At 35.4% G+C, this 16,845-nt stretch overlaps 1 protein-coding gene across 2 annotated transcripts in view; it reads right to left on the bottom strand.

The window, feature by feature from the left end:
• IP3K2 (Inositol 1,4,5-triphosphate kinase 2) overlaps window positions 1-16,845 on the bottom strand; it is a 173,226-nt gene that overhangs the window by 17,661 nt on the left and 138,720 nt on the right. For both annotated transcript variants that reach the window (XM_090386819.1, XM_090386820.1), the window contains 2 exons: window positions 11,640-11,789; window positions 1,610-1,711 (listed from right to left, as the gene is read on the bottom strand). In XM_090386819.1, the coding sequence (XP_090242945.1) occupies window positions 1,610-1,711; window positions 11,640-11,789 (252 nt within the window). The remainder of the gene's footprint in view (window positions 1-1,609; window positions 1,712-11,639; window positions 11,790-16,845) is intronic.

The raw sequence follows: 16,845 nt of genomic DNA, 5'->3' as shown, positions 1-16,845 counted from the left end.
TTTTTCTATTTTTGCAATATGTTTATTGTTTAGTGGATGCTTTCAGAACTTTCAGATTCAATGTCAGAAAAGCAACTTTCATTGTATTTGAAAATCTGTATTTTAAAAGAAAATTAAGTAGTCTGGAGGATTGTGAAAAGACAGTACTGTTAAAGATTCTTGATTAGTAAAGGAGCAGGTTTTAAATTTCAATGGAACAGTTGAAATAATTATAAAATTAACATTATGTTATATTTCTGTCTTACTCCCTTGGAGATGCTGTGTTCTCTCCTAAAGACAGAAATATAATGCAGAGTAACATTAACTACCTAATTATTTCAACTCCTGCATTGAAATAAAAAAATTCTGCTCCTACTAATTTGCTGCTTTGGGCCAATGGAGTCCAGTATAGGGGTTATACTCGCACAACTTTCATTATATGTTTAATGGAAATTTTTCTTCCATACACCACTTGACTGCTCAATTAGACTCAACTTATTAGTCACTGTTTGGCAAAAAGCTGCTAACTGAGGCCACTTGCTCTCTAATGAGATTCCAGCAAGAATTGAAAGAATTGATTCAACTAAAAATAACATTAATAATTTTAGGTATACTTGTAAATAACAATGTCATTTCTAAAACTGAGCATAATCCCAAGCCTGTCACTATCTCAGGAGGGAACATGGCATCTCCAAAACACCATAATAGAAAAATAAAGTGGCATTAATTATCTAATAATGATACATGAAATCACAAATTTAATGAAGCAATTGTTTGAAACTTTTCTCCTTTCAAAATATACTGTACTGTGTATGGTATATTTTGAATGGGGAAAGGTGAAACACAATACTGCCATATTAATGGAAAGCAAAGACAACTCTGATTTGGCTATAGGTTCAAAAATCTTAATTATATCACTGTGGATGCAGAACAAGTGATAAACACTTCCCCTTCCAAAATATATAATTTTGGAAGGGGAAATAATTTTATTTTACTGAACTTTCCCATAAATCGCATGCTATTGTTCTCTCAAAAAAAAAAACAAAAAACAAAAAAAAAAAAAAACCAATTATTCTTGTATAGTTAAGTGTACAAGTAAAGTGAAATACAGGATTTTCCACTTTTTTATGACTATAATATCCATACAGAGTTTGGAAATTTCCAAGATCTGGCAAGGAACAGGTCCTGAGGTTGTCAGTGCAATTTATAATTTATTTTTTTAGCTAACTCTTAACCCTTTAAACATTTCTGAATAACAGAAATTATCCACTATATCTACTATATCAGTTGTTCTCAAGTGGTAAGTCTTGGGGCAGGGGTTAGATCTTGAAAGGTATCCTGGAAGGTTCACATAGTGTGTTAAAATAAATTAAATACAAAAAATAATTTCAAAGAAAAAAGGAAAATATGCTTGTTATGACCAGTATTGAGGATGCAGAACAGTTGTAATCAAAAAGGAGCAAAAATGGTTTCAACCGTCTACATACTACCGTATGTTGAAAGCCAAGAAAGAGTGTTACAGCAACTTAACAATATAACTAGAATTTAATTATGAAAATATTGTGTTATTCAGATCTATATCACATTATTCATTGCACAGTCTTCATATCAATTCATTGTAAGAACTTACAGGTGCATGAAGGTAGCCATCAGTAAATTTTTTCACAGCAGCCAAAACCTGGTCCTTAGTTTTTGTAGTTTTGAAATCTTTACTAGATACTCCATCAGCTTGCTATTGGAACAAAAAAATAAGACTAAGAAAACGATAATAATGAACAGCCTATATATAACTATATATAAATATATACTAATAAGAGTGACTAAAGCATTCTTCTGAAAAACTAACAGAGAACTTAAACAATTTAATTTTCATACTACCAGATTTTACTCAAATTTTAAGATGCCAAATGGGGCACTTAATAATTAAAAACCCTGGGTGCTCTCACCAGACAGTAATATATACTCCAAAATTTTTTGCTATCTTGCACCGCTGCTGAATTATAGTACAGCCAATCTTTCATTTATGACAGGTTAAGATTGTGAAAACCCTCACAAAAAACAAAGTAGTGAAAAGGGCAAGCCTTTTCTCACAGGCACAATGTTATTATAGGAGCTTCCTGATAAGTCCTTTCCAAAAACAAAAAAAAAAAAAAAAAAAATCACAGAAAAGACCAACTATATGATAAAAGCAAAGATAAAAAAAAAATGGATTTATTTGAACATTTAAAATAGTAGCCTAATAAACAATCTTTGTTTACTTTTTTTTTTCCTCCTCTCTCTCTCGGCTTAATCAACCTAGTGCAATTCAAGTGATGGAAACTTATTGGACGAAAGAAGGTGCATGGGGCTGACTGAGGTATACAAAACACTGGGGAGGGATCAGATTGAAAGTGTAGAATTTTCCCACTGAAATGAGGCATCAAACTAGAGGGCATAAACTATCTGGAAAAAGACTAGACCTCAGGAAGCTTACATTTGGTCGGTGTGCTGTTGACCTCTAAAATAAACTGCATTTCTGGGTAGTAAGGCTGATGACTTGGTGAAATGTAAGGGGTAGCTGAATTGGTATTTTCTGGCAGTGGGAAGAGTAGTACAAGAGGGATATAGACATTTTTTTTTTTATTTATGCAGTAAAAGCTTTGCTTTCTTGAATCTTTTGATCTTTATTAATATTACAGATTAAGAAGATCTTCCATGATTAAGTTCCTAAGCATGAGATACCAAGAATTCAATACAATTTCAGGTGCCACCTTCAGTTCCAGTTGGTTAAACTATCAACCACGGCTGCAGTAACATCTACAACATGATCTTTAAAGCTTTGAAAATCAGCACCAACTGAGGATAAATTTCTTCTAAAATCCATTATGGTTGGATTCTTCACCTCATTCCAGACTATTCTGATAACCCTCACTAGATCAAAAACTGAAATACCTCCCAAAACTCCTTCAGAGTTGAGCCTCCTTGAGCAGTTGCACTGATGGCCTTAGAAAAAGTCCACTTGTGGTAATATGCCTTCAATAATGAAATTTCACTCTGATCCATAAACTGAAACAATGTCATATTAGGTGGTGGGTAAACAACATCAGGTTAATTTTGTACAGGCTCAATATTTTTAAATTCTTTGCTGAGCAGGGCTGCTGAAAGTGTATAGGCAAAGTATTTGTTATTTGGTTTTTAGGAGCATTAGCAACTAAGGCCATATTGCTCCGGGATATGCGGTGGTCATTCCCTGACCTTTCCGCATCCTCCGTATTTGGTGGTGACGGGCTCGATTATAGGCAAAGTAGGCATCACCTACAGACAGCTATAATAACCTGCAGGAATATTATACCTTTCAACTGAATCTTTCAAATAACTTTCATGACAGAGATGAGAACTGAGGCTGACCTGGGATACTGTTCATGGAAAGTAATATTCTAAATGCAAGCATATTTCTCTTTATAATAATATTTGACAGTTGGAACAAAACAGTTTGAGAACCACATCCAAATCCTCACTTTTTTAGTATATTGGAAAATGATATAATGAAGCAAGCTTATATAGCATCAGCCAAAAAAACTCCCACATCACCTGCCCATCCTAATAATTTTTGTAATTCTTCCTTAAATTGATTCAAACTACCCACTTCCACAACACCAGATGAAAGTTTATTCCAACAATCCACTATCCTCTTGCTGAAAGCAAATTTCTGCACAGCTACCTGCAACCACTCTTGATCAATTTAAATTTCTGCTCCCTTATGTGCATTGTCTGAGCAACAGTAAGGATGCCATCAACATTTAGCTTACTCAATCCAATCAAAGCCTTAAACACCTCAATCAGGTCTCCTTTGCAGGTACCTAATTTACAGATGCTGCAATTTGCAAAACTGAAGATTCTCTTTCTAATATCTTAGATTACTGCTATCCATAAGAGTACCCTTTTGTATGCAGTACTCAAGATTGCCTAACCATTGTCTTATACAATGGGATAATCACTTCCTTATGCCTGCAGTCAAAATTCCTGTATATCATCAACAAACCCCATGATTTGTCTAAGCAGCCTGTCAGTGCTGCTCAGAGAACATGTCTGATTGCACACAATTAACCCCCAAATTTTTTTTCATTCTTCACTACCTTAAGTGTGGTACCACACACTTAGTATGTTATTCTCAGATTACTGCTATCTATACACAGCACCTCACATTTGTCAATGTTAAGCTTCAAGTGTCACCTCTCAGCCCATCTGCAAATTTTTCTTGGTCTTGATGAAGTAGCAGGTCCCTGATTACTGTCAATAATTACCCTGTCAAACTTTGTATCATCTGCAAATTTTGATATTAAACTGATATGCCTTCATCAATATTATTAATAAATATTGAAAACAATAATGGGTCCAGAACTGAACCCTGGAGGCACTCCTCTAATAAAATTAGATCAAGAAGGGCAGCACTCTCTGATAACCACTATGTCTTCTCCCACTCAACCATCCCTTTATCCATAACAATAACTTGCCCCTAATACCACATTCAAACAATATCAAAAGCTTTTCTGAAATCTAAGAATATGATGGAAAAATTATATTTTGCATTCAGTTCCTTTGTTACTGTGCCATAGTATCCAATGAAATTGACAAGACAAGATCACGCCTTAAAAAAATCTATGCTGTGATTGCTGTATAACTGCATTTCTGTCTAGGTGGTGCTGCACTACTTCTTTCTTTAACCAATGACTACATTATTTTCCCTGGAACAGAAATCAAGCTGGCAGGTCAGTACTCTTTCACTTCACCCTTTGATCCACCCTTTTAAGAATTGGGGAGAATTTGCATATATCCAATCTATAGGGAATTCCCCTGAATCCAAGGATGTGCTCATAATTATGGTTAAAAGTTTCCTTACCTCTTTTGCTGCCTCTCTTAATATAACTCGATAGTAGTATCTGCCCCAGGTACCTTATTTACTTTTATCTTCAACAATTTTGCAGAACCAGCGAACCGGAAGTTTTTAGCTATAGTTAGCTGCTTTATTAACCAATTGTTATATTAAATTATTTTCTGTAAGTAGCTTATAGACCTAGGCAAGATCCTTGATTTATTCTGAATTGAGACAGCGAGATTTTGGAAGTTAATTAATATTTAAATGTCTGTAGATTTGGTGAGAGGTGGCAAATGAAGTTTAACATTGACAAATGTAAAGTACTACATATGGGAAACAGCAACCCCAGGGCAACGTATCAACTCTGTGGTACTACATTGACAGTGGTAGAGAATGAAAAGGACCTGGGGGTAATTGTGCAGGCAGATGTGAAGTTCTCTGAGCAGTGCAGACTGGCTGCAAGAGTAGCTCATGGTGTCTTATCAATGATATACAGGAATTTTTCTAGCAGGGATAAGGAGGTGATTATTCCCTTGTATAAGGCAATGGTCAGGCCACACCTTGAGTACTGTATACAGGTCTGGAGGCCTCATTTCAAGAAGGATATAGAGCTACTGGAACGAGTACAGAGAAGGGCAACAAGATTATTGAATGGAACAAAGGGTTGCACTTACGAAGAAAGGCTTAAGTTTTGCAAATTACAGTGTCTGGAGACTAGGCACCGGCGAGGTGATCTGATAGAAGTGTATAAAGCCTTGAATGGTTTGAGCATGCTCAATGCTGATGGGATTCTGCCTCTTGCTCAGAATAATCACCTGAGAGGGCTTAAATTCAAATTGAGGAAAGACAGATGTAGGATAGATGTGCAGAAATTTGCTTTTAGCCAGCGGGTAGTTGGTTGGTGTAACAGACTTCCATCTCTTGTTGTGGAAGTGGATAGCCTAAATAAATTTAAGGCTCAGCTGGACAGGTATTTTGAACGAACGGAGGGGTGAAGTGGAAGTTTTTTTTTTTTTTTTTTTGGCTGATGCTGCATAAGCTTGCTTTCTTGCATCACATGCCTCTACTAATGCTAATGATTATGTTTATTTTTGTTCGTGCTAAGTTTATTTGTCATATTTTATTTGGTATCATTAAGATTGATTCATTGTATTAATTTACACAGTTTGTAGGTTTTTTTCAGTAATAATTGTTGGTTATTTTTCTTTATCATGAGTTTGTTTGTTTCCAAATGGGTTTTGGCCCAATCTTTTCAATGTTAGTCAAGATTGCCATTTTACCTCCAGTCAAATGGTTGTGTCTATTTGACTACAGGTAAAAAGGTTAAACTTGGTTTAAAAGAAATTGTTTAATACAGTTTTCACTTCAGACAGTTTCCTTTCTGTTACATCTACTTCTTCACCTATGAGATGACAAAAAAAAGGACCAAAATGGCTGTAAAAGGTGGCATTTGTCTCCTTACAGTGGTCAACAGTCATCCTTTCATAGCCCAGTTTAACTGGTGTTCCTATATTGATTTAACAGCTCTCTTGTACTTGGCATCTTAATATAGTATTTGTTCATGTAAGTTTCAAGACAAGGGCACTTATGTACGTTTCATCTGCAAATTTTGAGCCTTAACAAAATGTGATATAGTCAAGTTATCCTTCATCCTTTTCATAGTGCACATGTGACAATGGCTGAAGAAACTATGTTCCACAGCATCTGGGTCCAACAGTTAAAGATTATGATAGTTCATATTGGTTTTTGGATGAATTTGCATGGCATAGCCAAAGTCCTTCCATCCCAGTAGATGGCCTTCTCACTAGCATGCACTCACAACCATTAGGATGAAATTACTCATCTACAACAGTCCTTCCAATCACTTGACACAATTTCTCTAGAAATGGTTCTGAAACTCATATTTACATTTGTATATTTATCATTACTTTTAATCATTATTATTTATCATTATTTGTATATTGTATATTTATCAATGATATTGATGAATATATATCATGCTTAATGTCAAAGTCTGCAGCTGATACAAAGGTTGGCGGAGTTGTTAATGACAGTAATGAGCGTAGCTACTGCAATAGGAAGGCACCTCCGTAGCCAGGTGGGAAGGAGCAGCAGTGCGTAGCACACGCTTCTTGATTAGACCGGGGTTCGAGCCCATCACCACCAAATACGGAGAATGCAGAAAGGTCAGGGAATGACCACCGCATATTCCGGAGCAATATGGCCTTAGTTGCTAATGCTCCTAAAAACCAAAAAATAACTAACTAATAACTGCAATAGGATCTAGAAAAGTTGGACAGATGGGCCGAGAAGTGGCAACTGAAGTTTAACATTGACAAATGCATGCATATGGGGTAGCAGTAACCTCAGAGAAATGTATTAACTGTGTGGTACTTAGAGGTCTGCATGGGCCCAGCCTCGGGCTTTGACCCGACCTGGCCCTCAGGCCGGGTCAGTCAGGTAACAAGAAGGATGTTCAGGGTCAGGCTGGGTAACATGAACAATGTTCAGGCTCGGTTTGGGTACAAATAATCGTTATCGTAATGAATTGTTATTTCCAAATATTTCAGACTATTTCCTACATATATATATTTTTTAAATATTTTGTTATGCCTTTAAATTGTTAAAGGTTTTATAGAAAAAATGTGTATTAGTTGTCTGTTGACACTTTTAATTGACCAATAAGACGCACTTTGCCATCTCAAAATTTACCAAAATTTGTACTCTTTTGTGGAAATGACCCAGTCTGTATTTTTGCTCAGTAAAGTAGCCTTTACCCTTAAGCAGGCATAGTTGCAATTTACATTACATTATATCCCCTGGCAAGGGGTTCCTTTTTAGTTGTATGTGTACAATATACAGTATTTATTAAAAGTGTGATACCGTTATCTATAGTTCCACTACATCCGAGATTTTGGGTTGACCTTCTTTCAAATCTAAGAACATTCACTTTTAACACTTTCTAACCGCTTCTTTGCTATATCCAATACTGACCGATAATTCAGAAACACAGGTAAGGAAATACAGCTTACACATCATTCATACAGTGAGAATTGCCAGTGACAGTCAGTTCTAATTTTTAAAATTAAGCAGAGGTGGATATAGATATTCGTTTTGGAATTATATTAAATATGGTAAATTGAAAATGTATAATTTTTTTTATATATTTTGATAATTATTTTGGATAATTATTATTGTTATATAATTATTAATACTGAATTTTGAATCTGAAAGATTATTTTTTTTATTATTATGAAACTTCAAAGTAATGCTCGATTTTATTTATATAAAAAGTTTCAATCAGGATGGGTTAAAAATCGGTTCTTTGAAAAAAAAAAATTTCGGGCTCTGGTCAGGTTGGGATGGGCCAGACTGTCTAGACTTTCGGGCTCGGGTTGCCTAGACTCTGGGCCGGGTAAAAGTAAAAAACTGAGGCCCATGCAGACCTCTAATGGTACTACACTCAGGGTAGTGGAGAATGAAAAAGAGATGGAATAATTGTGCAGTCAGATATGAAGTTTTCTGAGCAGAAGACAGGCTGCCAGAGCAGGTAATGGGCTTTGTCAATGATATACAGTGAAACTTCCCTTTAACAGACAGCCATGGGGAATGAAAATGTGTCCGTTAGAGAGAAGTGTCCGCTAACAAGAAGTCTGAGGGAGAAAAAAAAAAAAAAAAAAAAGAAAGAAAAATCGTTAAACGTTTAATGTAAAATTAAATTAAATTATTTACAGATTTTGCACAATATTTTCGTAAATAATATATATACAATTGTGCTATGCATATTATGACTTTATCTTAAGAAAAATGCATACAGTAATCACTTATTTTCTTCTGCACCTTCTTCCGGCTGATAATTTTGTTTTCAACATTTGTTTGGAGTGAAGAAACCATCGAAAGTCCTTCAGTATCTTCTTCAGCGGCGAAAAACATTTTTAAACGATTGATTTGTATGAGCGCTTCTTCTATTTTCATCAGTGGTTCGTCGTTAATATGTTCTTCGACATAATGACCTCCTTCCATTTCTTCATCCTTGTGAGGAACTTTTTGAAAAATATCAATGATAATGTAGTTGATATCTAGAGCACCATCTTCTGTAGTGAGGTTCGAGTCTATATCTTTGTAGCCAGGGTCACTTGTAGCTGAAGTATTGTACATTATCAATAGATGAAGTTCTTGTTCTTCTTGGTGCTCCACATTGCTGTTCACACTTCAATTTTTGCGTTTGACAAGTCAGACTTTACAAAACAGTTCACGACAGTTTGTTTTCTAATTGTGTTTACTGAAGAGGAAATCCATTGAATCGCATCTAGGATGCTGATTTTCTTTGCAAGGTCACTCGCACATGTTATATCGTTCATGTTTGCAATGAGATGTCTTAAAACACGTTTTCTGTAGTGAAGTTTAAAATTTTTTATTATCCCTTGATCCAAGGGCTGACACTCTGCAGATGTGTTTGGTGGCAGAAAAACGATTTGAATGTTGGACAATTCAATGTGCGGGTGAGATGCAGCATTATCCATGAAAAGAATAATTTTTCTGTTTTGACGAATCATGTTTTGGTTAAAGTGACTTATCCATTCGCTCATGATATCTTGTGTCATCCACGCTTTTTTATTAGACTTCCAACCAACATTCAAGATTCAACTTTATGCCCTTGAAACAACGAGGATTGTGTGGTTTTCCTATAACAAGAGGTTGTTCAAAGTCTCCCAGCATATTTGTACACAATAGTACAGTCAAGCGTTCCTTAGAAATTTTTCCGCCCTGGCAGTTTTCGTTTTTAAGACTCATTGTTTTTTCAGGAAGAGCTTTAAAAAAACAATCCGGTTTCGTCACAGTTGTAAATATCCTTAGCTTCAAAATCACGACATAAATCTTCCAATTTGACGGTCCACTCTGTTACAACCCCAGTATCAACAGATCCACCTTCACCACTTACGGTTTTCCAAGAAATTTTATGCCGAGTTTTGAACTTGTCTAGCCATCCCACAGAAGCTTTGAACTCATTTACTCCCATAGATTTCGCAACCTCCAAAGCCTTTTCCCTAATAATAGGCCCATTAATGGGAATTTGTTTAGCACGTTCGCGACAAAACCACTCATACATAACATTGTCAATTTGAAGTCCAACAGTTTTCGGGAATGATTTTTGAACCTGATTATTTCCGTGTTGCCAAATTTGGCAACATGGAAATGATCAGGTTTTTTTTTTTCCTGCGTCTTCCCGATTTTGAATTTTGCAGCGAGAGTGCGAATACTATTTTTTTGCCGATCATACGCATTAATCAGTTCGACTATCTTTTAAAGTTAAATGTTTACGAGAAGACATTGTGCACTTCACACGACACTGAACAAAACTGAAAACTGAAACTGAAAAGACGAAAGGCCGACCATATTCCCCCCCTCCCTGCACACACCGAATTCATCAGAAGTTTTACATGTGCCTTAAAATTCTTGAAAAAGGATTTAGAACCGTGACGTAAACCTTGATAAAATTCAGAGAATCGGAAATAGAAAATAAACACACGATTGAGGCAATACGTGGAAGAAAAGTTCCTAGAAAAAGGGCCGTAAGTTCGCCCTCTGTCCGTTATGGGGAGATCAAATTAAGTGCTAATCTAAACGAAACAGTGCAGATTGCCTGTCCGCGTCCGTTACAGAGAATGTCCGCTAGACAGAAGCTGCAAACACGTTAAAACCAATAGAGGTGAGTTGGGGAATTTGAAAATGTCCGTTGTAGAGAGATGTCCGTTAACGATGGTGTCCATTAGGAGAAGTTTCACTGTACATGAATTTTGCTAGCAGGGATAAGGAGGTGATTATCCCCATGTATGAGGCAATGGTCAGGCCACACCTTAAGCACTGGTACAGGTCTGGAGGCCTTATTTTAGGAAGGACACACAGTTGCTAGAACGAATACAAAGAATGGTAACAAGACTGGTGAGGGGAACAAAGGGGTGCTCTTACTAAGGAAGGCTTAAGTTCTGCAAATTGTAGTATCTGGAGATTACACACCTGCAAGGTGATCTGATTGAGGTGTATAAGGTCTTGAATGGTTTCAGCAGGTTCAATGCTGAAGGGAAGGGATTCTTCCTCTTGCTTACATTACAAACCTGAGGGGGCATAAACTCAAATTGAGGAAAGACAGTTGTAGAATAGATGTGCGGAAATTTGCCTTTAGCCAGCAGGTAGTTGACTGCTGGAACAAACTTACATCTGTTGTTTTGGATGTTGATAGCTTAAATAAATTCAAGGAAGAAGTGGACAAACTTTTGGAGCGAATGGATGGGTGAAATGGGAATGGTTTTTTTTTTTTTTTTGTTGATGATGTATAAGCTTGCTTTCTTACATCATATGCCTCTGCTAATGCTAACTGTGGGTTGCAATCAAATTAGAAATAGACCACAAATTTTTTTAAAAGTTTGCTTCAGGTTTTTAATTTGATTGTTTTTTGTTTATTTCTGAATTGGTTTTAATTTATAAAGCCATAAGGTTCTATCTTTGTTTTATTTAATATATAGATTAAAATTTAATTACTAAAAGTAAATGGAATTTTTATTATTTATTTCTTGATCAACTCTGATCCAAATGAAATGATTAGTTTTATTCATTGGGGAAGTGCACAAATTCATTTATTATTTTAGGGAACTGTGGTATTGCCAGATTTGAGAACTCTATAATATTTCTGGGTCTTGTAAATATGGTTTTTTGATTTGTGGCTTAACATCACACTAACTGACTTTTAATATGTTTCTGTTATTTGTCCACCACCTGTCTAGTTCTTTAAAAAAAATAGAAGTACCTTAATTCCTTCAATTCTGAATCCCAGAGTAGATGTAGAACTTATTGTTTCTCTCCATAACATATATCTTGGTTTAGTAACTGCTTGTAACTCATGTTCTTCTGTTGTAGGTTCAGTAGAATCCACTTTAATCATTTTTTCATACATGTCCTGCAATAATAAAAATCACTGATAATTATTTAAAAATTATGAATAATGCACAGCACTGTTAATTAAAAGATACAGCAGAATATTTTTGTGATAAAGGAAAAATTATGAATACTGAGTATATATATTAAGAGTCAAATGCTTAAGCATCAATGTATCATTTACGAGTAAAATTTCCTTAAAACTTAAAAATATCATGGGTATTTTTAAATTTAAGAAAATTTTACTCTTAAATAATACAATAATGATGCTTAACTTTATACTTATTTCATGGATATAAATCTATTGGTCTGCTTCAATATCACACCTACCTACCCCCCTTATTTTGGTAGGTTACCAAAGGTTTTTATCACATATTATACCTGTCTGCAGACTTACATACAGGTACAATATGTGATAAAAAAATTCTTATCTCAGAATTTTGATTGAGGTTATAATCAGCTGAACTGTTTACACAGATATAACAAATCTGTTATACAACAACTCTGTTATAGTAAAGCTCAAACACTAAATTAAAATGTTCATTTTATGTATTCCTGGAAAGATGAAAAAAAATTCAGAAGAACAGACAAGGGGTTTACCATGTTCACAATTTGTTTTTTTTTTTTTTTTTTTTGGAATAAAGGTTTGCAAAGCCATCCATTATTTTACCATTTATAATGGATACAATTATAAATAATATATAACATATATTTAATTGCAGCAATAACACCAGATCAGCACTACCAAAGCAGGTAATGACCTACTTTATACAACACTCAATATATCATTCAGGAAAAAAAAAAAAAAAAAGAATAAAGCAATTTGAAATGAAGGCAACTGTTTGTTATATTTTGAAAACTTTTTTAACCTTTAATATTTTATATAATTTCTTTAAAAATAAAGTTAATCATTCTTAAAACTGTTACACAAATGGACATATGGTATACCTGTACACCAACAATGAAAGATTTATTACATAGTTCAAGTATTATTCATCAGAAAAAATAAATAAATAAAAAATAAAAATAAAAATATATATATATATATATATACACACAGACACTAGATAGGTCTTTAGATACTAATTCCAAATCTGTTTTCCAAAAATTTATGATGAGATAAATTACATGAATATGATGAGAATGCTTATACCACCCAAGCCGCTGTTCAGCCAACCTACATATATATAATTATTATTGTTTATACATTCATAAGTTAATTCTTTAAATATATCTATATTCTTGTTATTTCATAATTTAATTATCTGATTATAAATTGTTTCAAGTAAATTATGCTACTCATCTGGTGTACTGAAACATTTATTGTCACACCTCAAAAGTGCAAAAATGTGTGCAATTCTTTCCTAACTAAATTGGAACATACACTCACAATGGATATCTGAAAATTTTCCTGTTATAATTTGTCTGTCCTCTAGATATGATCAGGATAAGGTGCGAGCGCCACATGTTATTTGTACTGCTTGTTCAAATGGATTGTGTGATTGGTTGAACCAAAGGAAAAAGTGAATACCATTTGCCATACCCATGATATAGAGGGAGCCAAAAGACCACAATGGTGATGGTAGTTGCTACTTTTGTAATATAAATATAACTGGATTCTCAGCAAAGAATAAGCACAAGATTGTTCATCCAAATCAAGATTCAATGCCGAGAGCAATCTCTTATGATGACAATATACCAATACCAGTAACCTCATAGCATGGACCAGATTCTTTAGAAGACAAAATGGAATGAGATGAAGTGTGATTGGCAGAAACCTGAGAGCTTCAGCTGATCTGAGTACACACCCAATGAAGTCAGAGCCAGAAATGTTTATCCAAGATGAGCACTGAATGACCTCATTAGAAATCTAGCCCTCTTCAAAGAAAAAGCTGAACTTCTCAACCTCAAGTCTAAATCAGAAACACTTGGTTAAGAAGAATATCAAAGTCTCTCATTATTGAAAAATAAGCCAAATTTTGGCTACAGTAAACAGTTTGTTCCGCTACTGCCATGATATCAATAAAGTTTTCAAGGAATTGTCATGAATGCACATTACATCTGAATGGCACCTCTTCATTAATTTCTCACAGCAAACTTTGAAAGCAGTTCCCTTGAATAATGGAAACTTAAAGTCATCCATCCCCATTACCCACTCTTCAACTAAAAGAGACATACTATAACACGTAAACACTACTCAAAGCAGTTCAAGACAGCACTCATTATTAATGGAATATCTGTAGTGACCTCAAAGTCATTGGTATGTTAATGAGTTTGCAAGGAGGATTCAAAAAATATTGTTGTTTCCTATGCAACAGCCATTCTACTGCAACCATTATATCACACATGACTGGCCTCAAAGAAGCATATATGAGTCAGGAATGAGTAATGCACAGTATCCAATAGTGCATCCAATGAAGATTTTCCTTTCACCTCTTTAGAATAAATATGGCCAAATGAAGAGTTTTGTGAAAGTGATGAGTAAGATGAATAGGATTTCATTACAAAGTGAGAAATTTCAAATGACCAGTACACAAAAGTTAAAGAAGGAATACCTGTGGGTCTCAAATCAAAGTTTCTACACTGAAATTCATGGGATACCTGATTCCTGGGCAACGCGACACTGTCATCCCTCTCGCTAGTGCAAGAGGGGTGACAGCACTTGGCAGATATATAGGTACACTGCATCACTGTATTCACATAGACAGGACTGGACTTACATATAAGCTAAACAAGCTACAGCTTAGGGCCTCACTTCACCTTAAAAATTATTATTTTTTTAATATTGTCACAGTGAACCGGTGAAGGGCCTCATACATCTTATAGCTTACGTCACAACAAGTTTAAATCTGGCTCCGCACGCAGACAGTAATTCAATGTCAGTATGGATAAACGTCGTGAGTTAACTGACTTTGAAAGAGGGATGATAGTGGGTGCCCAAACGCATGGGTCACTTTATTGCTGGGGTGGTACAGAAATTGAACTATTCCCATTTGACAGTATCAAGAGTGTATCGGGAATATGCCATTTCTGAAATAATATCTCATTGTGGACAGCGCTGTGGGTGGAGAAAGATGGTGGATGAACGTGGCCGTCGACATCTGTCTTGCATTGTTTCAGCCAACCGGAGAAGTGACAATAGCACAAATCACTGCCGACCCACCAGAGTACCATCTCGTTTTTTGTAATAAAATCATCTTAACGTGTACTGATATTATCAAAAGTAATATTATGTTATGCATGACAAGAATTCATCACTGGTATTAAATTGATATACACTGTGCTGCCATTTTATTAAGTACACCTACCTATAGCATGTTGGGCCTCCTTTAGCCTTCAAAACAGGCTAAATTCGTCTAGGTATGGATTTAACAAGATGCTGAAAATGCGTAGGAATGGAGTACCATGCAGACATGAGTGTGTCACGCAGTTCCTTGAGATTCAACGGAGATGTAGACCTGCAGCAAACAGTCCTTTCCAGCTCATCCCAAAGATGTTCAATAGGATTGAGATCTGCAGACTGAGCGGGCCACTGCAGCAAAGAAAAGTCATTGTCATGTTCCTGGAACCATTCCATAGTGATTCAGGCTTTGTGCACTGATGCATTATCCTGCTGGAAGTAACCATCTGACTGAGGATAAACTGTCAACACGAATGGATGCACTAGGTCAGCAACAATGTTTAGGTATGATGTGGCACGTGAACCTATGGGTATCAATGGACCCAATGTGTGCCAAGAAAACATTCCCCACACCATAACACTGCCCCCACCACCTTGCACAATAGTTGTCAGACAGGACAGGTCCATGGATTCATGTTGTTTTCACCAAATTCTGAGCCTTCAATCAACATGATGCACCAGGAACTTCGACTCGTCAGACCAAGCAACTGTTTTCTAATCCTCGATAGTCCAGTGTTGGTGTTGCTGTGCCCACAGGAGGCATGCTCTCTTGTTCTTCATTGATAACAAAGGTACGCAATGTGGCTCTTGGCTATTGTAGCCCATTCGCAACAAAGTGTGACTAGTGGTCCATTGTGATATTTTGTTCTGCGCACCTAGGTTGTATTCTGACGTGATGTGCAACATAGTACCCGTCTGTTTGCTTGCACAATTCTAGCCATCCTCCTCACCTCTCTCATCAACAAGCGATTTTCTTCCACAGGAGTGCATTTGAGAGGATGTTTTCTATTCATTGCACCATTCTCGATACACCCTTGAAACTGTGGTGCACGAAAAATTTAGAACTGCCGTTTCAGAGATGCTTCATCCAGCATGTCTTGCACCTACTACCATGCCACATTCGAAGTCCATTAGATCACTCCTTTTCCCCATTCTTGCTATGGTTTGTACACTTAACTGATACTAGAAAGGTTGTTCTGCTGCATTTATATCCACAACTGTGGTCACGTGACTTGCAACATTGTGCAACAAACCATTTGTGTGCACAGCAGGGGTATACCTAATAAAGTGGCAGCGCAGTGTATATTCTTTGAGTGGCATGATGCATAGATAAACTGTTTTTGAAGATAATAAAGCAGTCAAACCAATGTCAGTTTAATTATGTTTATTTCTGATTTGGAAATATGTATACATAATGGATTGAAATGTTTCATGGTATTTTCTTACTACTTCTTCAGTGACTGCAAAGACAACTAAGGGTTATTATTATGAAATTCTTAACAATTCTAGCAGAATTAAATTTCTAAAAATTTTCAGTAAATCAAACTCAGATCTAATTCAAAGGATTTTGTTTTAAGATTAATCTTTATATAAGTAAATAATAATAATAGTAAGTAAGCACTTACCAACTGTCTTTGTAATACTACTGTTGCAATATAAGGCTTAAGTGATATTTTGTGATAGTGATATTTCAAAGACAACTGGTAAGTGTTTACTTATTATTATTATTCACTTATAATAATAAGATGCCACTCATACTACTATTGTAGTTCACTACTCCAAACAAAATATTGTGAAATACCACTGAGAGTTCTGTAGTGAATTTTCAATTTATTTTTCTTAGTATATTTACTTAAATAAAAATTAACCTTACAACAAAATTCTTTGAATTAGATCT

The sequence above is a fragment of the Mastigoproctus giganteus genome, chromosome 12, assembly GCF_048544385.1.
Source record: "Mastigoproctus giganteus isolate SK-2022 chromosome 12, ASM4854438v1, whole genome shotgun sequence".
NCBI classification, from domain to species: domain Eukaryota; kingdom Metazoa; phylum Arthropoda; class Arachnida; order Uropygi; family Thelyphonidae; genus Mastigoproctus; species Mastigoproctus giganteus.
The sequence above is the reverse complement of the archived record's forward strand: the minus strand, read 5'-3'. Positions and strand labels throughout refer to the sequence as shown.